The sequence below is a fragment of the Haliotis asinina genome, chromosome 8, assembly GCF_037392515.1.
Source record: "Haliotis asinina isolate JCU_RB_2024 chromosome 8, JCU_Hal_asi_v2, whole genome shotgun sequence".
In the NCBI taxonomy this organism is placed as follows: domain Eukaryota; kingdom Metazoa; phylum Mollusca; class Gastropoda; order Lepetellida; family Haliotidae; genus Haliotis; species Haliotis asinina.
This window is the reverse complement of record NC_090287.1, coordinates 3,585,032-3,611,439: the sequence shown is the minus strand read 5'-3', so window position 1 is coordinate 3,611,439 and position 26,408 is coordinate 3,585,032. Positions and strand designations below refer to the sequence as shown.

Genomic DNA, 26,408 nt, shown 5'->3' with positions numbered 1-26,408 from the left:
TTCGTCTGATCAGACGTGTTTTTTCGCTCCAAGTTTCCTATCTGTGTTGAATAAAGTTGTTTCTCAACAGGTAGGTGTGTGTTGTTTCCCTAGGTGCGTGGTTAGTTAAATTGGATTTAACTTCACTTACCTTGCTACCTTGTGTTGAAATTTTTTTTTCTCTCACTTCGGTGTGGGTTTTCCTGCGTCGTTTGTGAAAGGGCCATCGCAGGTAGCCATGTCGGTTGTTGGGCCGTCGCTGTCACGAGCTTACAGGCGTACCCACTTCTTGTTGGGGGGTGCGCTTTTGCTGCATTTTTTGTGTAGGGGTGTTTTTCATTCTCCCCTCTTGCGTTGATTTTTTTGTTTCACGCTTTGGTTTATGTTTATCTGTTGCAGTTAACTGTGTATGACTCGGCAGTTTTGCACTATCTGCAAGGGGCAGAAGTCAGCTAAGAATCCCCACCCCTGGTGTCCGGATTGTGCATCACAGGCCTGCTCCTTTGACAGTCGCTGTCAGCATTGTGCAAGTCTTTCAGTGGCAGATTTCAAGACCTTTTTATCTGTTCGTAGGAAAAGGTTTACTCAGCAAAAGAGGTGAATGTGTCTTCCCCAGCATCATCTTTAGGTTCCTAACAGGACGACCCGGAGCTGCCTACCTTTTCAGCACCGACGCCGACATCAGGATTGGAACGCTCGTCAGCGACACCTTTTCGCTCGTCTCCAGAGCCTCCTCGCTTGGACGCCTTTGTCGACTTATCCCGTCCAGACGCCTTAGCTCACTCAGAGGTTCAGAGACTTTTAGGATCTCTTCTGACGCCCAGCACTTCAGTGAGAGAACCAGTGCCTACCACATCTGCAGCGCAAATGCCTTTGCCAGTGTCAGCGCCTACCTTGAGGCCGGAACTTGCTCCAACTTCAACGCCTATGCCAGTGCCAGCGCCGATGCCTACGCCAGCACTTATGCCCACGTCAGCATCTACGCTAGCTCCGATGGTGACACCCTCACTGGTCCTGATACTAGCGCCTATACCAACCCCAGCACTTGTTCGACAGCTGGATGAGGAGCGCGCTTGGCGCTTGGAAGCGGAGCGCTTAAGACATAGATCGCGGTCCAGATCTCCGAGAGGTCGGCGTTCCCGATCCCCACACCGTAGTCGGCGCCGGCACTCGCTTCGAGTTCACGCTCTCCTAGATGCTCTTTGGAGGACCCTCGTTCCAATAGGAGTAGGCGGCGCTCCCAATCGCGGTCTAGATCTCCTCGGCCCTCTTCCAGGACCCGGCACTCACGTTTACCGGAGGCTCCTCGAGTTTCTCTGAAAGATTCTACTACTCGGAATTCAACTACCTCTTCCACTCAGCGGTGGGAATCGACTTTGGTCTCATGGGAGGATTTGGATGAACAACACTTTTGGCCTGACTATGACGAAGAGGCAGGAGTGGGCGATGATGATAGCACCTATCTACCACTATCGGCAGTGTTTGAATGGATTGCTGATAGGCTGCCTGACTGTCCTTCTCCGTCAGTGGACTCCAATAACCCGTCATCCATCCATTTTTCACCTGAACTACTCATTCCTCCTCATCCTATGGTGGCACATGCCGTGTCTCTCCTGGACGAGGATTTTGCCATGCTTTCATTGAATCCAACGATCAAGGCGTTAAGGAAGTCGGATTATAAGATCCACAGTCTGGACTTCAAGGATAATGGAGCTGCTCAGGACGACTCTCTCAAGCGTCTGTCAGGTTCTACACAATCGGCCTATAAAGTTCAGGACTCTAAGTTGGCGGCCATTGACACGGAACTTAAACGCATGCTCAAACCTATTTCTGCGTTAGCCTCGGCTACCTCAGCAGCGGCAGTGGACTTGTCAGAGGACAACGCCTCCAGGGTGGACCACCTCATGATGATTTTTCAGTGGCAAGGCTAGGTTCTTCATGACCTTCTCGGTCATTTGCGTGCAGCTTTGACCATGACTCCATCTGTTCGTTGCTCCGGTTTCTTGGATGCGTGCAATTGGCAGGAGGAGTTTAAACGCCAATTGCTTAGTGCGCCCTTCACCTCCAAGTTTCTATTTGCCGATAAGATCCCGGATGTGTACAAGTCTCATGCGCAGTTGACCAACACTGAAGTAGCGTTGTCTACTTTTGAGGCGCTGGGTTCTGCCTTGCGTGGCAGAGCCAGAGGTAGTGGCAAGAAACGATATATACCTAGGAGGGAAGGGGCGTGACCGCACCAAGGACAACGACAATCAGGGGAAGTCCCAGGAGCGCAGCCAGGACACCCCTTCAACGCCAGGGCGAGCAAGCGCCCCTACTCTGGTCGCTGAAGCCTTGGATGTCTACGACTGGGACCTCCCACCCCCAGTCGTACCTATCCATCCGACTCCAATAGGTGGGAGACTAGGGATCTTCTGGCCCAACTGGTCATTCCTAGAGGACCTGTTTGTAAGCAAGATCTTGAAGATGTGCATGATTCACAATATGGCAGCCTTCAACAGACAGTATCTGACCGAACCTCCACATTTCCGGATGACATCACTAGAGCATATTCGAGCCAAATTGTCACCCGGGGCTTGGCTAGCCAGTCTGGACTTACAGGATGCGTATCTGCACATTCCCATATATCCACATCACAGGAAGTACCTGAGGTTCGTCTTCAACACTTTTCACACAGATCATGCTGCCGGTTACCAGGTTTCTACATCTCAGGGGAGTGGACTTCGATCTGTACATAGACGACTGTCTTCTCAACCACTGCAGTCCTCAACTGCTACGCACATAGTTTGACTTCTCCACCCGCCTGTTACATCAACTGGGTTGGATTGTCAACACCGAGAAGTCACATCTGGAGCCAACACAAGAGCTGACCTTCATTGGGGGATTGTTTCTAACAAAGGACAATCTTGTCTGGGTCCCTCAAGATCGGTAGTGGACAGTAGAATCGAATGTCTGCGCCGGCGTCTGTTTGAAAGACTTCAGTCACGACCACGAGTTTTTCATGGGCGCGTCCCTGCTAGGGTGGGGTGCCCATGTTGCCAGCCGGACGACCTCAGGGCTGTGGTCTGACGCTGAAAAGTTGTGGAACATCAACAACTTTTAGATGCAAGCTGTCACTTGCTCCCGATCCTGTCCAACACCAAGCGTGGGACAATTCCACAGTTGTTTTGGTTATCTGGAACCAGGGCACAACCAGGTCCAAGCAACTCTTAGACCAGATGTTCTTGCTAGCAAAACTTCTAGACAGCAACCTGATCACAGTCGCAGTACGGCACATACCCGGCTGCAAGAATTTCCTGGCAGACCATCTCCGACAGAATGGATGCTTCATCCAGACGCATTTCATCAGATTTGCCTTCTTCATGGGAGACCCCTGGTGGACCTCTTCGCCACCAGCTTCAACCACCAGTTGCCAACTTACGTGTCTCCCGTACCGGATCCGCAGGCTTGGGCAGTCGACACATTATCTCTGTCATGGGAAGGTCTAGATGTGTACGCTTTTCCACCACCTGTTCTTCTCCCGGAAGTGATCGGCAAGATCAAGCAGACACTGAACCTGAGACTGCTTTTGCTCCCAGATTGGCCACACCTTCTTCGTCATCCTCACAGTCAACAACTCCATCCGGATCCGCTGAGATTCCATCTGCACGGCTGGGCTGTTTACAGAAGGCATTAAGGGCAAAAGGCTACTCCTCGCGAGTGGTGAGTGTCATAGCCCGGGCTCATCGGGTATCCACCAGATCCCTATATGATGACAAGTGGCGCTCGTTTGAGAACTTTTGTGTTCAGAGATCACAGGATCCCATGACAGCCTCCCCACAGTTTGTGGCGAAATTTTTGATGTTCCTACGCAACTCCAAGCATCTGAAAGGGAGTACGTTGGGTACCTATCTGTCAGCACTGAACACTGTCCTGGCGGTCAAAACGGATATTCAGATTTCTAAAGTACCGGAGTTGGTTGCCCTGCTTAAGACGTTCAAGTTGGAGGACCAGAAGGTCAAGTTCCGCCCTCCAGCTTGGGATCTCAATGTCATTTTACGAAACTTGAGAGGACCCCCATATGAGCCCCTAGAGGATGCCTCTTTCGAACTGTTGTCTAAGAAGACGGTCTTCTAACTAGCCCTAGCTACGGCAGCTAGAGTTAGTGAGATTCATGCCCTGGATGTCACACAATGGCGCTTTGAACAAGCGAGGCATGGTCGAGTCCACTTGGGTCTACTGTGGGACTTTATTGCCAAGAATCAGCTCCCCGGTCAACCGGACAGACGGTTCTCCATCCCGCCTTTATCGACTATCCTGACGACATGATACTGAGGAGGAGTTCCTGTGTCAGGGAGAAGGCGGTTCATCCCTTTTTTTTTGTCTTGCAAGGGGTAAGTAAACAGAAACACGATTGCCTTGTGGCTTCGTTCGACTATCCTGGCGGCGTATGATGCCAAGAAACTTCCCCATCCGACGGCGAACAACCCCTACGAAATTAGAGCTCTGGCGTCCACCATGGCCCTCCACAGGAACTGTTCGGTGCCACAGATTTTGGAGGGTTGTTTTTGGAAGTCTACCACCATTTTTGCCTCACACTACCTGAGGGACTTGGCGGTCGAGGACATGGAGGGGCACATGCACAGCAACTCACCCGGCCCTCCGCCCATTAGGTAATTATGTTGTTCTTACCATTGGTCTTAAGATTAACCTCACCGTCTGGGTGCGTCGTTTTCTCTTTGGAGTTCCCTTGGGTTATCCTTTGTCCTGTTTCCAGGTTTGCCCTGTGACGTTTGGTCTCCCGGGTCTCCTGTGCATGTGCATTGTCTGCTGAAGAGTTGAAGGTCCTCCGGAGTCCACACCACCGTCCTCTCTGTCGAAACCATATGCATAAGACCTATGGTAAGGTAAGTTAAAAATTTATTAAAATCTAAACATTTTAGATATTTAAATACTTACCTTACCATAGGGCGGTGACTCCCTCCCAACATTGGATGCTCCTCCCCACTTTGGACTCTTCGGACCTTTTTTCCTGCTGCCAGTAAAAGTGTCTACATTCGTAGATTACACGAGGTAGCCATTTAGGGAATGGCGAATCAACGACTGTCTGATCTCTTCTAGCGAAGCTTGAGGTAATATGCATAAGACCTATGGTAAGGTAAGTATTTATATATCTAAAATATTTAGATTTTAATAATTTTCTTGTGAGACCACCCCAACAGAGCCCCTCAAGGCTCCCTACAGCTAAGAGAAGGTAACTTTAAGTGTCAACCTCATAGCACACATTTCATGCTGTCATTCATTGAGAAACTTCAGCAACCCCTCACATCTCACGCCCAGCCTTCCATCCTTGCTAGTGCATATATTCCTGCTTCGAGGATGGAAGCCTTTTCTGAGGAAAGGGAAGTCGGCCCTGACTTCTTGGTAAACATTCCCTCATTGCCTATTAACCAACATCATTGTCGGTGGCTGACTTAATCTTTTCTTTCTGGAGTGGTCCTGTCCATACTCAGGGATGGCCATTTGCCACAGTGGAAGCGAGGCCTTCCTCCTTTCTAAAGGATTCATTGCACTCCAGTGATGAACTCTCTGGAGAAGGTGGATATACTCCATGTCAAGGTCCAGTCATTGCTGGACATGACCACTTTGGAGACGGTTCTGCTGAGTCAGGAAAGTCTGGGGTTTTACTCCACTTATTTCCTGGTTACCAAAAGGGATGGAGGGTTCAGAGCCATTTTCAGTCTAAAGGGTCTAAACGACATGATCGAGGAGCTATCTTTCAAGACACTTATTCAGTGATTTTGTCATTTTTTCTAGTGTTATGAGAGTGTATTTTGCGTGATTCAAGTTGTTATTAATTGTTATTGCGGTAGTTGTAATTGGGTCACAATATTTCAATTTTTAGCGTTAGTTATTATGGGTCACATTTCCTACAGAGAATTATTTAAGTGGCACGCCTCTACGGCAGTACTTTAGAATTATCTCCGTTTGAAAAACAACTACACAAGGCGATGACACTCTAGATCTCTCCATGTTAGTGGTGACGGTCGTATGTGCTAGAATTTTCAAGAAATGACTGAATATACAAGTGGACTTACCTGTCATTCTAGATTGGATGTCTTGTCCTGTCTTCAACGATCCATCAGATTTATCTCTCTAGCTGTCAAAAACAGCGTTTTTTGTGGCAGTTACATCTGGTTTACAGATCGGTGACATACACACTGTGTCATCAGATCCGGAACGTACTATTTTTCATAAAGATCACATTCTGTTTTAACATTCCTTCTGTCCTAAGACTGGTGGCATGGCGGTGGCAAGGCAGGTCACCCAACTAATACACAAACCATATTGAGATTGATTGCGTCTGCTATTTGTATAGCTTAATATACACAAAGGCTTTTCTTTGGTTGAAAGCTCTTTGCTATGCCCAAGGCGTATGCTACTGCTCTGCCCATTGAGGAGATATGCTCTGCGGCTATATGGAGCTGACTGTACGTTCATCCGTCATTATCAGGTGAGCGTGCTCCGTTCAGCCACAACCTGCGATGGTCCTGGGGTAGAATAGGCCGTCAGCAAACCATGCTTGCCATAAAAGGCGACTGTGCTTGTCGTAAGAGGTGACTAACGGGATCGAGTGGTCAGGCTAACCGACTTTGTTGACAAATGTCATCGGTTCCCAATTGCGCAGATCGATGCTCATGCTCATATAGCGGGAATATTGCTGAGTGTCGCATAAAACTCACTCACTCACTCACTCACTCACTCACTCACTCACTCACTCACTCACTCACTCACTCACTCACTCACTCACTCACTCACTTGTTTAGCCAGAGAGTTCTCCACAGAGGACAGACTAGCACCTCTCAAGCCAATTGAGCTTCCCAGATGACATACCTTATTTTGATTTTGACGTTAGTTATTTATCATCCTCTTTTTACCGATGGTGGTATCTGGTGGTGTTTTTAATTCCCACTCAGCGTTGCTATATCAGTGCCTTACTTATACTTTCAATTTTCCCACACTTGGCTGTCTGTGTGCTTTGGATAGTCATTGCTTTGTGGAGTCCCCCCATATTAACACTCCTCAAAACCTTGGGTTGAGGGGGGTTGTTTTTACTGTGGGTTTGACGCTGATAAGCTAGGATAGTCCAGCTCCTCGCCTTAGTCACTCACCTCCCCCACGCTAATGGGAGTCTGTCTAATGCTTATATGTACCCCAAGGAAGACTTCTGAAAAAAGGTTATACAGACCTGTAGAGGTTATGAATTCTTTGAAGAAAGTCCTCCTTGGCATATGTGTACCCGCCTAGCTTCATTCAGGTTTTTGTTTTGCAAATATTTTATTAAAATAGTTACAGCTGTCGTAGGATTTCTAATGGACTTAAAAATGCTTATATGTACACCAAGAAGGACTTTCTTAAAAAATTCATAACCTCTACAGGTTTGTATAAATTTTAATGTTGCAGTTTTTATGTATATTTTTCAGTTGTTTTAGACAGAAAACATCCAGCATGTCTTCCTATGTTTCAACATGTTGAACGAGAATTATACTGTTATATGAAGCTTTCATAACCCTTCATACCTGGATATTAGTGGATTGTGCTGCCCCAACAAATGTTTTCAGAGGTGGTGCTGTCATCATCACAACCGCATGTTTCCTTACATATATACTGAGCATCATTGAAAACGCACCACCTGTAAATTTTGAAATAAGGCAATAGAATCTTTTGGAAATGGAAAATTAATGGTGGGAATTTTGATAATAACACACTAGATCGTAAATAATGCTCTACAGTAAAAAACGGATCGTTCGAACACATCATCGAACACATCACATGAAAACAACAAAATTCATGCACATCACACACGAAGGGCACAAATTGCATGCAGAAAGCATGCTGTTCAGGGGTATAAATGACCTTTGGCACAAAACCGTTCTCATTTTCGCAGTACTTTCGTAAGTAAAGTTTTTTCGTCATGCCAAGATTGTCACCAGAGGAACGAGAACAGGCCTTGGGTATGTTGCAGGTCGGCGCTTCAAGCAGAAACATTGCACGACGATTTGGGTGTCATCATTCGACCATTCTGAGGCTTGCTAACAGATACCAACATACAGGAACCAGCAGGGACCGGCAACGCCCAGGTCAGGCACGTGTTACCACCCCTCGTCAAGATCGAGACATTGTACGGCGCCATATTCGGGATCGAACCTTGCCCGCTGCCAGAACTGCCAACGCTGTCCAGGGTCGACGTGGTTTGATCAGTGCTTCCACTGTCCGACGCCGTCTCCGTGCGGCAGGGTTACGTTGTCGACGCCCTTACGTTGGACCCATCCTGACTGACAGGCATCGCCGTGAACGCCGACAATGGGCTGAACAGCATCGTGTGTGGTTGTTACGACGTTGGCATGGTGTGGTGTTCTCCGACGAGTCGCGTTTTCACTTGCGAAATGCTGACGGGCGTCTACGGGTATGGCGTCGACGGGGTGAACGTTATCATCAGGATTGTTTTGTGCAAACCGATCGGTGGGGTGGAGGCAGCATTATGGTGTGGGGTGGGATAAGTTATCACCACAGAACCGCTCTGATTGTTTGTCGTGGCAGAGTGAATGCCGTTTACTACCGTGACAACATTCTTCAGAACAACGTCGTTCCCTTCTTTCACCAGCATCAAGATCTGCACACATTTCAACATGACAATGCACGAGCCCACACTGCACGTGTTTCGATACAGTATCTGGCTAACAACAACATTCCTCTACTTCATTGGCCTGCATTGTCACCAGATTTGTCACCCATCGAACACTTGTGGGATTACATCGGCCAACGCCTCGCACGTCGTGCGCAGATCAACAACCTTGGGGAACTCGACAATGCCTTGCAGCAAGAGTGGAATGCAGTGCCTCAGGACTTTATTCAGAGACTTATCCGTTCAATGAGGAGACGTTGCACAGCTTGTGTTGCTGCTAACGGGGGTCATACACGCTACTGACTTTCCATTTTGACCCCATCTTTATTTCATTGTCAGCTGCATTAAATCTTCACTGTTTTGCTTGATTGTTTTTTGCTTCTTTTCTTTATCAAACATTGGTCTACACAAATATGTAAAATTTACATAGATTGCTCACTTCTGCTCTTAGAAATCCACAATTTTAGGGGTGGTGCGTTTTCAATGATGTTCAGTATATTTACATGGTAATAGTGTGGTATCCACAGATGAAAGCAATATGACTGTTTTGATAACAGGCCTTTTATCATTGCAGGGAATCTCAGAAACTAAAATGAGAGAGAATGAAAGGCTTCATAAAGAGTGAGTATCTTCTGTGAGGAAGAATCTGTATTCAGTTCCCTGAATAGTTGATGGTGAGGAATGTCATTCACAGTATTCTTAGGAATGTTAGTCCCTTTCCCCCAGTATGAGATTTAAGAACCTGAAACTTGTGAAATGTGTAAGTATGTAACTTAAACAGCTCAAACTTGGGAAACTATTCATGGCCAGATCCAGATCCGTGCCTGCTATTATCCCCTGATACAAAATGTCAAGAGATACAGGCACGTCCTTCTTTTTTATAGTGCATTTGCTTCTCAAAGGGACATGGAACATTCACATGTTTTATTGCAATGGTATCTAAGAAGATGGAGTGTATTATTCTTTATATCTCACAAATTGGATTTCTCTTTTGATAGCTAGTTATGCATTGTAAACATTGCATTTGAAATATCACTTCTGTTGGACATAGGAACTCCCGCCTACAGAGAGACAAAGAAGCACTGGAGGCTGATTTCCTTCAGTACCGCCGTGAACTGAAGAGCACATCAGCAGGGAGTGCTGCAAATGATGTGAGAATGCTGAAGACTCTGGTAAAGAATCTGGAGGAAGACTTGATGAAGGAGAAGTCCAAACATCAGAGACTAGCTAGCAAACGGGGACAGGAGTACAGGGAACTTCTTGAGGAAGTAAGTGTAGGTGGGGGGTTTGTAGTAGGAGACTTCTGGAGGAGGTACGTGTAGGTGAGGGGTTGGTAGCAGGAGACTTCTGGAGGAGGTACGTGTAGCTGAGGGGTTGGTAGTAGGAGACTTCTGCAGGAGATACGTGTAGGTGGGGGGTTGGTAATAGGAGACTTCTGGAGGAGGTATGAGTGTGAGGGATTGGTAGTAGGAGACTTCTGGAGGAGTTACGTGTAGGTGAGGGATTGGTAGTAGGAGACTTCTGGAGGAGATATGTGTAGATGAGGGGTTGTAGTAGGAGACTTCTGGAGGAGGTACGAGTGTCAGGGGTTGGTAGTAGGAGACTCCTGGAGGAGATATGTGTAGGTGAGGGAGTGGTAGTAGGAGACTTCTGGAGGAGATATGTGTAGGTGGGGGGTTGGTAGTAGGACACTACTGGAGGAGATATGTGTAGGTGAGGGAGTGGTAGTAGGAGACTTCTGGAGGAAATATGTGTAGGTGAGGGGTTGGTAGTAGGAGACTTCTGGAGGAGGTACTAGTGTGAGGGGTTGGTAGTAGGAGACTTCTGGAGGAGGTACGTGTAGGTGAGGGGTTGGTAGCAGGAGACTTCTGGAGGAGGTACGTGTAGCTGAGGGGTTGGTAGTAGGAGACTTCTGCAGGAGATATGTGTAGGTGGAGGGTTGGTAGTAGGAGACTTCTGGAGGAGGTATGAGTGTGAGGGATTGGTAGTAGGAGACTTCTGGAGGAGTTACGTGTAGGTGAGGGATTGGTAGTAGGAGACTTCTGGAGGAGGTATGTGTAGGTGGGGGGTTGGTAGTAGGACACTTCTGGAGGAGATATGTGTAGGTGAGGGGTTGGTAGTAGGAGACTTCTGGAGGAAATATGTGTAGGTGAGGGGTTGGTAGTAGGACACCTCTGGAGGAGGTACTAGTGTGAGTGATTGGTAGTAGGAGACTTCTGGAGGAGGTACTAGTGTGAGGGGTTGGTAGTAGGAGACTTCTGGAGGAGGTACTAGTGTGAGGGGTTGGTAGTAGGAGACTTCTGGACGAGATATGTGTAGGTGAGGGGTGGTAGTAGGAGACTTCTGGAAGAGATATGTGTAGGTGAGGGGTGGTAGTAGGAGACTTCTGGAAGAGATATGTGTAGGTGAGGGGTTGGTAGTAGGAGACTTCTGGAGGAGGTACTAGTGTGAGGGGTTGGTAGTAGGAGACTTCTGGAGGAGGTACTAGTGTGAGGGGTTGGTAGTAGGAGACTTCTGGAGGAGGTACTAGTGTGAGGGGTTGGTAGTAGGAGACTTCTGGAGGAGGTACTAGTGTGAGGGGTTGGTAGTAGGAGACTTCTGGAGGAGGTACTAGTGTGAGGGGTTGGTAGTAGGAGACTTCTGGACGAGATATGTGTAGGTGAGGGGTTGGTAGTAGGAGACTTCTGGACGAGATATGTGTAGTTGAGGGGTTGGTAGTAGGAGACTTCTGGAGGAGGTACTAGTGTGAGGGGTTGGTAGTAGGAGACTTCTGGACGAGATATGTGTAGGTGAGGGGTTGGTAGTAGGAGACTTCAGGAAGAGATATGTGTAGGTGAGGGGTTGGTAGTAGGAGACTTCTGGAGGAGGTACTAGTGTGAGGGGTTGGTAGTAGGAGACTTCTGGAGGAGTTACTAGTGTGAGGGGTTGGTAGTAGGAGACTTCTGGAGGAGATATGTGTAGGTGAGGGGTGGTAGTAGGAGACTTCTGGAAGAGATATGTGTAGGTGAGGGGTTGGTAGTAGGAGACTTCTGGAAGAGATATGTGTAGGTGAGGGGTTGGTAGTAGGAGACTTCTGGACGAGATATGTGTAGGTGAGGGGTTGGTAGTAGGAGACTTCTGGACGAGATATGTGTAGGTGAGGGGTGGTAGTAGGAGACTTCTGGAAGAGATATGTGTAGGTGAGGGGTTGGTAGTAGGAGACTTCTGGACGAGATATGTGTAGGTGAGGGGTGGTAGTAGGAGACTTCTGGAAGAGATATGTGTAGGTGAGGGGTTGGTAGTAGGAGACTTCTGGAAGAGATATGTGTAGGTGAGGGTTGGTAGTAGGAGACTTCTGGAGGAGGTACTAGTGTGAGGGGTTGGTAGTAGGAGACTTCTGGACGAGATATGTGTAGGTGAGGGGTGGTAGTAGGAGACTTCTGGACGAGATATGTGTAGGTGAGGGGTTGGTAGTAGGAGACTTCTGGAGGAGATATGTGTAGGTGAGGGTTGGTAGTAGGAGACTTCTGGAGGAGGTACTAGTGTGAGGGGTTGGTAGTAGGAGACTTCTGGACGAGATATGTGTAGGTGAGGGGTTGGTAGTAGGAGACTTCTGGAGGAGGTACTAGTGTGAGGGGTTGGTAGTAGGAGACTTCTGGAGGAGGTACTAGTGTGAGGGGTTGGTGGTAGGAGACTTCTGGAGGAGGTAAGTGTAGTTGTAGGGTTGGTGGTAGGCAGAAGGCTTACCTCCACATGTAGGTGGGTGGTGGGTAATAGACGTACAGGGAACTTAAAGAAGAGATGTTTGTAAGTGAGGGGTTGGTCAGGGAATTTCTAGAGGAGGGGTTGGAAGGGGAGGGGTTGGTAGTGGAGGAGGTGATTTTGTAAATGTTTTTTGGACCAGTGAAGTACAGGCAGGACCAATAATTTTTGTCCACTCACTGGTCCTGTGGTCTAGTGGGAAATTTTGAAAGGTATCTTTCCCTGGGTGTGGTCCCAGTCTTCAGGTACATGTGAGGGGAGGGAAGGGGGATGCTGGTAGGAGTATGAAGAACTTCTAGAGGGCGTATGTGTAGGTGCTGCGTTATATTTTATCTATGTTTTGATGGTGTACCATATATTTGTACAGGTTGAGGAACTTAGAGCCTCTGAGAGAAACCTCCGAGTTAGAGTCAAAAGTTTAACAAATGAGTTAGCTCTTTACAAGCGTGACCGTGCAAGAGGAACACAGAGGACATCCCGTCCCTCCACACGAGAACGGTCATCGTCCTATGATCGATATACACGAGAACGGTCATTGTCCAATGACAGGTCCTACAGCAGAGACAGGACATACTCACAAGACAGACTGTTTGGCCGACCCCGTTCCTCATCCAGAGAGAGGCCATCCACTGCTCCAAACAGAAGCAGCCTCAGTGACAGATCCCCATCCACAAGGAAGAGTTTTGTCCACACCAGGAGTCGAACACCATCTCCATCAGGTATAGTTATTGTTGTCCTTCAAACTTCTACAAGTCTTCAGTGAAATCTCTTTACCAAATGAGGTTAAGATAACAGAATCCCTATAGAATTATCAAATTGTTAAGATGTAATTTGATCCAGTAATGGATCACTGGTGTCCAGAATATGTTAAGGATTTCCAGTGTACTTTACTTCCCTTGTGTTAAAAACGTAACCCTGATTTATCCCATTTGTTTCTGGATTTGTCATTGCCATACCCATACTTATGGGTTTCACAAGAATTGTCAGTGTCTGAGACAAGAATTACTTTGAACTTTCCTTCCACTTTCAGCTGACATGCTGTGACATAACTGTGATACATGTCTGCACAATGTTAAACTCTAGAGGCTCACCTTCAGACACATTCTTTTAGATGTCTAACTGGGGATGTTACATTTGGGTTTCAAGCTGCATCCTCTTGAAAAGATACTCTCAGATTATGATAAAGACAGGTCAGTGAAAGAGTATGCATTTAAAGGGGCACTGATGCGGAGCGAATAATGTTTCTCGCCAACGGTCTAATTACGAAACCAAACCGCAATTTGGTCAGCGCCCGCTCCTTCGACCGTGACGGACAAAGGAACTGGGCTCCTGTCCATATTAGCAGATTTTTTTCACCTAAACAGTCAGGAGGCCGGATGCCCATTATATGCCATTTGTTTAAAAATATCCATGGTATTCCTTGTCCGATCGTAACCAAATATCCCAGCAGTGTAGTACTTTTAGGATGCTTGGATGGTATAGTTACTGATCCAATTTTATCCTATTTCTGCGTTTTTAACCTCGATATTTAATCATGTTACATCAAAATATGATGTCTACGGGCACGTAGCAAGCCTTTTGTTTCAGTACGGAAGATTGCAAAGCTTTATATTTCGGTAGTTTTGAGTGTTGGTTGAGCTGTGATAGCAAATATCATAAGGTAAATTTTGGTAGCTATGGTAGCTACAATGGTTTCTTATTTATGATAATAAAAACACACAGTTGATTTATTTGAATTCGTAAACAAAAAACGATGGCTTTGCCTTTGGTAGAGAAATCTGAAAATTTTCTTACGTAAAAAAACCCTTATTTCACCTATTTATCAAAGTACACAGCAAATGCCAGTGTGTATTCCTTATGTAACGAAATTCCGTTGGTATCCTCAAAACAGTTTCGGACATAAGTGTTTTCAGGCTGCATGCGACACAGAGATTACACCTTCCTTGCTGTAACCCGCGCTTGATGGTGTAAATACACGTGTTATTTGTCATCATTCCCTGGATGGTCAATTAATGATTTTTTATCAGGTATAATTAGTAGTAACACCACTTTTACTCAACAAAGATTCCCATTTGGCATTTCTCCTTGTCAAGATCACAGATGATTTCGTTTATATAATTAGTTTATGGTACTGTAAATAGATGTAGTATGGTATTGTTAGAGTGTGTTATATATTGTTGGGAGTTGTTGTTAGATTATGTTCGGTAATACTATGGGAACAGGGTTATGTTCAGGGAAGCGTGACCAGGTATGGCCAGAGAGCTGGGGTGTTAATTTGTAAACAATAGAGAGGTGTTGAGTAGCTTGGGTATGGGAGGTCAATATAAATAGTGAGGAAGGGTAGTAATCTGCACAGTCAGCCAGAATCACCACTGTGTTCACCTGTATGGGTTCAACTTTTGTATGGGATTGCATCTCACGCTGGCTGGCGTAAGTTTTTATTATCATTATTACTTTTGTATTTATTGATTGAGTAGATGTAGCAAGAAATTGTTTTACTGATGTAGTATTTCTAGATATATGTGCATATTGTAACACTATATAGCCACAAAGCCATTCAAAATTTGAATGTTATCGTTCCACAAAAACTGTTCCACTTTCAAATATGTAAATCGGAGTAAAGTACATGCATAAAGTATAAGACATTGACACATGTCTTACTGAGTAACTGTAGTTACTTATATTGTATTGTAGTGTCCCGGAACTGGCCGGTTATCCTTAAAGTAAGGAGAGGGGTAGTATCTCCGCCTGTAAGGAGACAGACAAGAGTCTTCCCTGTTGTACAAGGAGCATGTATCTCCTAGTAATGTGAGATGTGGATGGCACAGCCATCAACCATTACACAGGCCCCTTAAACTCCGTGAGGGAAACCATCGCCTGGGTGTGAGGGATACCACACAAATACCATGACGTCACCAAGTGGAACCAAAGTGCACTGACATTCTGATTACATTGTAAAGAGAAAGTGTTCTCTCTGAGTGGCTAATTCCTTTATTGTTATTTAGTTCAATTGTTTAGTTTCTGATTGGGATTATATGTAATCATTATCTATATTAGTGAGGGTATTAGGATTTTAGTGTAGTTAGTAGTAGTAGTAGTAGTATTAGAACTTTAGCAATATAAGTGGTAGACAGAACTGTATATGTAGCTAGGTTAGGTAATTAGATTAGTTAGTTGTATTTGCACCTGTAGAATTAGTTTAGTATAGGTATTGGGGTTACTTATATCTTAAGGGGAGGAATAAAGTTTTGCAAAACAAACTATTCTTCTGTTGTGGTTACTTTGGTATGTGACATTTTGGTGGCAGCGGTGGGATAATTAGATTATTTGTCACTATCAAAGGGAACCCTAGTTGTGTTCTGTAGCGCATTTGATGTAGCGTTGTTGATTGTATATCGCTGCAGAATCTTTGTGTCCATAAAGAAGGGTTAGAACATACGGCACCACTTCTGCGTCCTTGAGTGTATGATTTGGAATTCAAGGGTGGAGGGTGTATTGTGGTTATTGGTCAGTTAAGGCCATTGGTTCGTCGTGAACATTTTGAACATTGGGATATATGGGAAATCACCTCCGGTTTTATTCTTGGTAGGATCCCTATTTATTCCAGACAGTTTGACTTTTTGTGTACCCTGCTTTGCCCTCATACAGACAATTATGGACATTGACAAACTTATCAAACTGGGTCAGAGTTTAGGGTATGAGAAAGATGATTTGAGAGTGTTTGTGAAAGAGCAAATGGAGTTGGAGAATGAGAAAGAAAAGGACAGGCTCGAACGGGAGGAAAGAGCTAGGGAGCGGGAGATTAAAAAGTTAGAACTGGAGGAAAGAAAGGAGAAAGAAAGGTTAGAATGGGAACGAGAGAGAGAACGATTAGAATTGGAGAAAGAAAAGTGTAAAATACAGTCAAATGAAAGAATAGAACTAGCCAAGTTAGAAAAGAGTGCGGCAGGAAATCAAGAAGGGCAGGTAGGAGAGAATAGATCGGCAGCCATTCCCAAGATGCCTAAAATGCCTCCATTTGACGACCACAATGACAATATTGATGCATATCTGCAAAGGTTTGAACGTGTAGCTACAGCGCAAGGCTGGGACCCGTCCCATTGGGCAGCTTACCTGTGTACTCTGCTGAAAGGTAAGGCTTTAGAAGTATACTCCCGGTTAAATGCCTTTGAGGCTGAAAATTACAATGCAGTTAAAACTGCATTACTTAAACGCTATGAAATGACTGAGGATGGATTCCATCAGAAATTTAGGACTGCTAAAACTGAAACAGGTGAGATTTTCACACAATTTGTAGTTAGAATTGAGAACTATTTCAACAGATGGATTGAACTAAGTGGTACACAAAAGACGTTCGAAGGTGTGAGAGATTTGCTGCTGCGTGAACAGATTTTGAATGTGACTGGAAGGGATCTGGGTATATTCTTGAGAGAGAGAAAGCCAAAAGACGCGATGGAAATGGCTAGACTAGCAGAGCAATTTATAGAAGCTAGAGGTACGAGTCATGGAAGATACAATAGACCAGTTATTCCAGGTCAAACTGACAAGCAGGTTTCCAAAGGGAAAATAGTCGAGGGTAGCGCATCAGGTAAACATGGTACTTGTTCCAAACAATTTGTTCCTATTAAGGAAAGGACATGTTACAACTGCAATCAAACTGGGCATTTGGCAGCACAGTGCAAGAAACCCAAGTTTAAAGTGGCAAGTATCCAGGTGAGTGAAGACAACACAAACATGTCTCTAATACATCCAGATAACACAAAAGTAGAGCCCTGCATACATGAAGTTCTAGATGGTGATGCAGCAACTTCAGAGGAGGTTACTAAAGCAGATGTAGCCTCAGGGAGTGTGCTTACCAAAGATCACCGCATGCCATTTTATCAGGGAAAGGTAAACGACACTCCAGTAGATGTGCTTAGAGACACGGGATGTAACGGTGTAATAGTGAGGAGGTCAATGGTAAAAGATGCATGTTTGACTTCAGAAACACAATCTTGTAAATTAGCAGATAGCAGGATCTTGACACTTCCGGTAGCATGGATTACTGTAAATACGCCCTTTTACACGGGTATGGTGAGAGCAGCATGTATGGACACACCAATCTGTGACTTAATATTAGGCAATATTCCCGGAGTTAGAGAGCCAGGAGATCCAGACTTGATGTGGGATAAGCAGGACATTAAAACAGTAGGTGCTGTAGAGACAAGGGGCCAGAGAAGAGTACGCCAAGTAGGCATGGAACCCTTGAAGACATTGGAACCTGTTGGGTTGACACTGAGTCGAGGTGAGTTCGTATCCCTACAACATCAGGATTCAAGTCTGAACAAAATAAGAAAATTAGTGGAAGAAGGTAAGATTAGGGAGACCCGACATAGTACTTCCTCTTACTTTGTGGAGAATGATATGCTGTATAGGAAGCATACTTCCAATAAAATGGACAATGGTAAACAAGTTGTACAGGCAGTAGTACCGGTTGGATTGCGCACACAGGTAATGAAGGTATGTCATGAAGCACTGATGGGTGGACATCTTGGAATCAAGAAGACTCTAGATAGGGTAATCTCACAGTTTTATTGGCCAGGAGTAATTGGTGATGTCAGAAGACATGTTCAGTCTTGTGATATTTGTCAACGTACCATGCCGAAGGGAAAGGTAAGGAAAATACCACTGGGACAAATGCCATTAATTGAAGTGCCATTTGAGAGGGTAGCTGTTGATTTGATTGGTCCATTGTATCCTGTCACAGACAAGGGTAATAGGTATATACTGACGGTGGTTGATTATGCAACACGATACCCAGAAGCAGTAGCTTTACCCAGAGTAGAGACGGAATATGTTGCCGAAGCTCTGTTCGAGATATTCAGTAGGGTTGGTATCCCCAAGGAGATATTAACAGACATGGGAGCCCAGTTCACGTCAGGCGTGATGAAGGAGGTAAGTAGATTATTGTCCATACATCAGCTTACTACTTCCCCTTATCATCCAATGTGCAATGGCCTAGTGGAGAAGTTCAATGGAACCTTGAAGACGATGCTGAAACGGATGTGTGCAGAACGACCAAATGACTGGGACAGGTATGTACCTGCTTTGTTATTTGCTTACCGAGAGGTACCTCAAGAGAGTTTGGGTTTTGCCCCATTTGAACTCTTATATGGACGCACTGTGAGAGGACCAGTACAGATTCTGAGGGAAATCTGGACAAGAGATATACCAAATCCAGAGGTAAGAACCACATATGAGTATGTGCTAGATCTTCAAAACCGTCTTGAGGAGACTATTCACGTAGCACAGCAAGAACTTCAAAAGAAAGCATGTAAATACAAAAAGTTCTTTGATGTGAAGTCCAAGCCAAGAAAAATGAAGGTTGGTGATAAAGTATTAATTCTGTTGCCCACTGATTCAAACAAACTGTTGCTGCAGTGGAAAGGGCCATATGAAATACTGGATACCTTTGGCATTGGCAATTACAGAATACAGGTTGGTAACAAGATTAAAACCTATCATGCCAATCTACTGAAAAGGTACATTAAGAGAGAGGAGGTCAAGGACACAGCTGTATGTGACGTCAGCATAGCTCAACTTGTGCATGTCAGTGCTGGTCTGGTGGATGTCAAGGCTGAAGAGGTGAGTATGTTAGACATAGCTTCACCTTCTTTAGTTTCTAAGGGAACGTATCAGGATGTAGACATTTCTGAAGATTTGACAGAGGAGCAACAAAATTGAGGTGAAGGAGCTCATAAGTGAATTCAAAGATGTACTGAGTGATTTACCAGGGAAGGTAGATTGTATGGAATATAAGATCAAGCTGACATGTAATGAGCCTATACGATCCAAGCCCTATCCACTTCCTCATCATATGAGAGATGTTGTAGCTAAGGAGATACAGCTAATGTTAGACATGGGGGTGATAGAACCTTCTCAGTCACCATATGCATCCCCCATTGTACTTGTGAAGAAGCCTGACTCGACTTACAGATTTTGTACCGATTTTCGCAAACTGAATCAGGTGACCGTATTTGATGCCGAACCAATTCCATTAGCTGATTCCATCTTTGCACGGTTACGGAACTGTAAATATCTTACCAAAATTGATGTAAGCAAAGCATATTGGCAGATTCCAATGGAAGAGAGTAGCAAAGAACTGACAGCATTTATAACTCCTGATGGATTATACCAATGGAAGGTGATGCCATTTGGAGTAGTTAATGCACCTGCAGTATTTTCCCGACTGATGAGACAAGTATTGCACAACATACCAAATACAGACAACTTCATAGACGACATCATAGAAGGAACTGAGAACTGGTCACACCACATGGTAAGTCTGAGAGCAATATTTACGAGGTTAAGACAATTCCATCTTACAGCTCGACCTTCAAAGGTAAAAGTGGGATATAAACATCTGGACTTTTTAGGGCACAAGGTGGGTAGTGGTCTAATTCGACCAGAAGGTAAGAATGTAGAAAAGATCCTAAATGTGGAGCGACCTCAAACCAAGAAACAAGTGAGAGCGTTGTTGGGACTGACCGGGTACTACCGGAAATTTATCCCAAACTATGCAGCCATAGCAGTTCCGCTAACTGATCTCACAAAGAAAGGAAAGCCAAACAAGGTAATATGGACAGAAAGCCAGGAATTAGCTTTCACTACGTTAAGAACCCATATGTCAAGTTTTCCTATCTTGAAACTACCCGACTTGAAGAAACCATTCTTGGTAAGAACAGACGCTTCTGACGTTGGAATCGGAGCTGTACTGCTACAAGAACAGGAAGGTGAGCGATTTCCAATATTGTTTGTGAGTCGGAAGTTAGTAGATCGTGAGAGAGCGTATTCTACAATAGAAAAGGAGTGTTTGGCTATTGTGTGGGCAATACAGAAGTTAGAAAGATATCTGTATGGGAGAGAATTTATTTTGGAGACTGACCATCAGCCCTTAATATGGATGACCAAGGCAAAAATGACCAATGGACGAGTGATGAGGTGGGCCCTGACTTTGCAACCCTACAGATTTCTAATTCGTGCAATCAAAGGAAGTGAGAATGTTGGGGCTGATCTCTTGAGCCGGTGTTCACCCTAGTCATACTATGTGTATGGCAGTGTGTAAATAATGTACTCTCTGCATATCCAGATTATTTGTCAGCAGTTATTTCTTATGTATTACTGTGCTATTGTACATTTAGACAATTGTGTTTTATGATATTTATGCATTAAAACAAACTTAAATGTGATCTTGAGTGTAATATATAATTGTACTTGTGTACAATTACTTGAAGTGGGGAGTGATGTCAAGATCACAGATGATTTCGTTTATATAATTAGTTTATGGTACTGTAAATAGATGTAGTATGGTATTGTTAGAGTGTGTTATATATTGTTGGGAGTTGTTGTTAGATTATGTTCGGTAATACTATGGGAACAGGGTTATGTTCAGGGAAGCGTGACCAGGTATGGCCAGAGAGCTGGGGTGTTAATTTGTAAACAATAGAGAGGTGTTGAGTAGCTTGGGTATGGGAGGTCAATATAAATAGTGAGGAAGGGTAGTAATCTGCACAGTCAGCCAGAATCACCACTGTGTTCACCTGTATGGGTTCAACTTTTGTATGGGATTGCATCTCACGCTGGCTGGCGTAAGTTTTTATTATCATTATTACTTTTGTATTTATTGATTGAGTAGATGTAGCAAGAAATTGTTTTACTGATGTAGTATTTCTAGATATATGTGCATATTGTAACACTATATAGCCACAAAGCCATTCAAAATTTGAATGTTATCGTTCCACAAAAACTGTTCCACTTTCAAATATGTAAATCGGAGTAAAGTACATGCATAAAGTATAAGACATTGACACATGTCTTACTGAGTAACTGTAGTTACTTATATTGTATTGTAGTGTCCCGGAACTGGCCGGTTATCCTTAAAGTAAGGAGAGGGGTAGTATCTCCGCCTGTAAGGAGACAGACAAGAGTCTTCCCTGTTGTACAAGGAGCATGTATCTCCTAGTAATGTGAGATGTGGATGGCACAGCCATCAACCATTACACAGGCCCCTTAAACTCCGTGAGGGAAACCATCGCCTGGGTGTGAGGGATACCACACAAATACCATGACGTCACCAAGTGGAACCAAAGTGCACTGACATTCTGATTACATTGTAAAGAGAAAGTGTTCTCTCTGAGTGGCTAATTCCTTTATTGTTATTTAGTTCAATTGTTTAGTTTCTGATTGGGATTATATGTAATCATTATCTATATTAGTGAGGGTATTAGGATTTTAGTGTAGTTAGTAGTAGTAGTAGTAGTATTAGAACTTTAGCAATATAAGTGGTAGACAGAACTGTATATGTAGCTAGGTTAGGTAATTAGATTAGTTAGTTGTATTTGCACCTGTAGAATTAGTTTAGTATAGGTATTGGGGTTACTTATATCTTAAGGGGAGGAATAAAGTTTTGCAAAACAAACTATTCTTCTGTTGTGGTTACTTTGGTATGTGACACTCCTGTCTGGAGTAAATACTCAACATTATAAATTAAGGTCTGTAATGGCAAATGTATTGTATGTTGTGTAATGTGGGCATGTAAGTGATGCAAGAGGTTTTATCAGCTGAGTTACAAAAGCAAACATCGATCAAAGGATTAACCGATAACACACTGATTGATTAATTACTTTTATCTTCTAGCGGATTTGTCAAAAGGCAGAGTGTGTAGATGACTACACCCTGTCGTAAAGTGTGAGTGCAAAAACAACATCCTCCCTTCAAAGAATTAACCACCCTTGCGTTGATTGATTGATTGCTCATTATTGGTTAACTAAATTACTTAGAATAGTGGACATCATACAATTAGTTGCCAGGTGTGCTATCTTGGGAGACCAATGAGAGGTTTATCTTGTTTTCACCATCGAAAGACGTGATACGATGTGTTACTTTTTCGCAAATGAGACAGTTGTAAGACACGCGACACAGAGCAGGATGATTTACCAGCTGCAGATGAATGGAATACGATTTCTTTTACGTGAATATTGATGGATACACCCCTGAATAAGGTAGTAGCCTGACATTGTTGCTATAAAATTAGTCTTTTTTACATTCATTATTTGCATTTTGTTTTAATTTATTTATTGTAGAATTCAGCAGAAAATGTATGACAGAAAACACACACTAGATCGCGTATGTGTGTGAAATAGGATCCACATTGGCAATCTATACAATGTATAAATGTTGCTGTTATGTTAGATATTTACTATGAGTATAAGCAGATCGTGTGTTCTTTTGTTAATTTTCAGAATCATACAAATATGACAATAAACTAATTAGGGTTATGAGACAAAATATAGAGACGTACATTGGCTTCGTTATTTTTCCGTCCTAATAGTTTTTTACCATTTCTACCACTGGCAGATGATTAACCTTCAAAGTGTTTCATTTGTTTTCATAATACATTTGTAATGAAGTAAAAAATGACTTCACCTCAGTTGATCTGTCTATAATTAAACTATCAGTTGCGCCTACAGACTGCGCAGAAGAGGTCACGAACCAGTCACGAATTCTGGGATATCATCCGGGTACTCGCGGGAGAAAAACAATAACAAAAGTTTACACCAGTCCACGGAAATTGCTCCGCATTAGTGCCCCTTTAAGTGTACGAGGTTGTAGTAGATGTGTATTTCCTCAAACCCATGATTTGTATCAGAGATAATACAGCAGGCCTCAGTCTACATCCGGGTGGGCAACGCAATAAATATATGTATTTATAATGTCAGATTTTTTTACACATGTAAAAAAAATTTAATACTTTCAGGTGCTCGCAACCCAAGATTTGACCCCACAGCATACATCAAGGAAAAAGAGCGATTAAAGAGGGAATCTCACTTGAAAAAGTATGTATCATTGAATAGTTCTTGTCATCAAGACATATTAGACCAGCTTTACACCAGCTTCTAACACGCACCCTCACGGTTTATGAAAATGACATGCATTCATTGAAGCCAAGCACCTGATCATAGTCTTTCAATGTGTCTGTAGGAAGAGGCAAACAAGTGCTAACATATCTCGGACGTCCAACCGTTCCACTGGTCCCTCACCTGGCCGCACAAACACAAGTAGACTTTCAGGTAAATTTCCTGTATGTCATCACTCTGGTATTTTACATTTGCACCTAGTGCAGATATAGTTCAGAAGGTTCCATGTTTGTTTATGTTGCTGGTCATTGTAAAGAGTTGTGCCCCTTGTGTGTGACATGATCTGCTGAGATTTCAAATCCTCAGTTAACTAATTTTGGATGTCATCACCTTGGTTTTGCTAGTCAGTTGCACCAAAACATGAATAAAATCTCTGCCAACCTCCCTGTGTTGCGTCATACAGTGTGTTATATTTTAAGAATATATTTCACAGAAATGAGTATGTGGTGTAGTCTTAATAGTTCTTTATCCATAAACTTAGTCCAGTTTTAAGTGGACTTGATGTGTTTAATTCAGCAACACAATTTTCTATGATGAGGTGTCACACTTTCCACTCACAATCTATGTGTAAACAATAAATATTCAATGTGTTTTCAGCTCAAAGCCGGAACAGATCAAGGAATTCATCCTGTGAGTACGTTTTGTCGTTGAAGTTATATCTCAATTCTCACTGCCTTTGAATATGGAATGACACTTCAGCCCTTCTGCCAACCATTCCAATTGGTCTTGTGGAGAAAGTGCTTGATCAGGCAGAATTAGGTCAGTTTAATCCATGGCCATGTCACCCTGACTAGTATTCAACTTTAAGGGTATTAAACAAGTGCTGATTCTTCTCACAGATGGTAATACAGTCTGACATGGAAACACATGGTAAATATAACAGTATGAAACCAGAGACCCTACATTGAGGGACATGCCTTAACAACAGATTATCATTAAATATCACTTCTCCTGGCAGTGGTCTGATGATGCACGACATGTGCAGAAGCTCCTGTCTGAAGACTTGTAAACAATTCTGTCCTGGATATGCCTTTAGGTTACTTTACTTTCTTTCTATATCTGCTGTAATTGAAAGAATTATAACAGCCACAAGTGTCTCACCTAGGTATACAGTCTGATAACCGAACTACATAAATATGACATGTACCGACTGAAACTGCATCATTTATGATATGTGTCAACAAACTTTCATATCAAAGCACCATTAGCAGTAAACTAATATTTTTCTCCCCTACCAGTGGGCAGTCAAGGAGACCTGAGTGATGGTGGGATGTCAGATTCCTCCTATAGAGGGTTGAGGTAAGTACAGAGGGTCTGTGTTCCTTGGCTGTACAGTAGTAGACCTTTTTACCATGTATGAAGTTATTCCTTTTCAAGACAAGATTATAGTGTTGATTGTCACATATCCTTGTATGCATTAGTATTGATGTGCAACTGGCATACAAGCACATGCATGAACTAGTCTAACCACCTCTTACATTAAAATATGAGTTTTGGTAGCTGGGGACCAGTTTAACCTGTATGTACTTGGGGTGCCACAGTTGGTTGTACATGGAGGAAGGACTGGCTTTCTGTTATGCAAATTGCTAATTGCCGTCACAGTCTGACAGCATGTCACTCACTGTATCAACTGTTTGTGCTGTTAGACATCGGACAGGCAGCACTGATACATGTTGGGATATTTGGAACTACGGAATAATAGTCACCACAATGTGTCCACCTTTATGTGTCACAGGAACAACAATGGTAAGTTAGTTCTCATCAGGGGAAATACTCACCATAATGCGGGCACCCTGACTGATTAAACCCCAGGTGATAGTGCCTTGTTGAAATTCCAGCATCTATTCCCTGTGTTCTGTTATGAAGAAAATCTGGCCTCATGAGACAGATGTCTTTGAAATATCACTATAAGTTCCCAATGTTTGGATTTTCAGGAACTACAACAATAATTCCAAACAAAAGAGAGCTTCATTCCAAACAAGTCCTGGTGTGGTATGTATAACAAGACTGTCCAACTTTTCCCAGTTTCAGCTGTGTATCATCAGATGCAGGCATATTATGGTGGTGGGGTACCCTGGTGGTATTGATATTGTGAGAATATTACTAACATTGGCATAAACACATACTCCCTCAGTCTCTAATTATGGTTAAATAGGAATTTGGACTTAATGAGACTTTCTGATACATTTTTATACATCTTCCTTTAAGTGAATGTGTTTTGTGTTTCAGCCAAGAAAGGAGACAAGGAGAGCACCAGTCAATCCAAAAAAGAAAATATATCCTTTGTTTCATCTTGATGATATTGCCAAACATCCTGATGAGGAATAAATTTCTGATTAGTCAGTCAGGTTTCAAATCACAATTACCAACTCTGAGTTTATGGCCAAATAACCCTACAAGTCAGTAGAAAATTATATTTCTCAGTAATTGTAATGTTGTGTGTTTGATATAGCATGTCTGAGGTCTATATGCAATACAAATATCTAATAATACAGATACATCAATGCATATATCAGTATAGATACATCAGTGTACAAATACTATAATAATCCTTGACTGGTTTACATTGGCCAGTACCCCTGACTCGGACTGTGGGCGGAAGAGAACTGTGAGGAACAAGGAGAACTACCCTGACAGTGGTGGGTGCAGCTTGAACTGTTGTCCACTTAAAAACTTAAATATCTAGATCAAATCCTAAAGTATGTGTGGTGTGAACAGACTGAGATATACCCATGCCATCAATAGGAGGTGGACAGTCCTGAGTTGGTTATTCCTGCTGAACTGGAGCTGGAATATTGCTCACTGCTGCATGAAAACACATTTATTCACCAGCGTTTTTGAGTGACATTTTAGAAGCTGGGAAGTACAAAACTGACAAACATTATGGATGACAACTTTATTGCGAGAGTACGAAATTTTGATACAGACTCTTGTTCCGTTGTCAAGCAGGAATGTAACATACACTCAGTATATATACTTTGCCACCACTGTATGTTACATTCCTGCTTACAACGGTACAAGAGTCTGTATCAAAATTTCATTCTCTTGTAATAATGAAGTTGGTGTCC

General features: G+C 43.5%; 1 protein-coding gene across 2 annotated transcripts in view; it reads left to right on the top strand.

Moving 5' to 3' along the window:
• LOC137294427 (centrosomal protein CCDC61-like) overlaps positions 1-26,408 on the top strand; it is a 35,604-nt gene that overhangs the window by 7,171 nt on the left and 2,025 nt on the right. Inside the window, exons 5-14 of one of the 2 annotated variants that reach the window (XM_067825435.1) lie at positions 9,219-9,265; positions 9,696-9,912; positions 12,753-13,104; positions 23,181-23,259; positions 23,405-23,493; positions 23,938-23,970; positions 24,579-24,639; positions 25,275-25,332; positions 25,570-25,616; positions 25,906-25,979. In XM_067825435.1, coding sequence (XP_067681536.1) covers positions 9,219-9,265; positions 9,696-9,912; positions 12,753-13,104; positions 23,181-23,259; positions 23,405-23,493; positions 23,938-23,970; positions 24,579-24,639; positions 25,275-25,332; positions 25,570-25,616; positions 25,906-25,979 — 1,057 coding nt within the window. Of the gene's footprint in view, positions 1-9,218; positions 9,266-9,695; positions 9,913-12,752; positions 13,105-23,180; positions 23,260-23,404; positions 23,494-23,937; positions 23,971-24,578; positions 24,640-25,274; positions 25,333-25,569; positions 25,626-25,905; positions 25,980-26,408 lie in introns of both variants that reach the window. The other variant, XM_067825436.1, reaches the window with a different exon arrangement.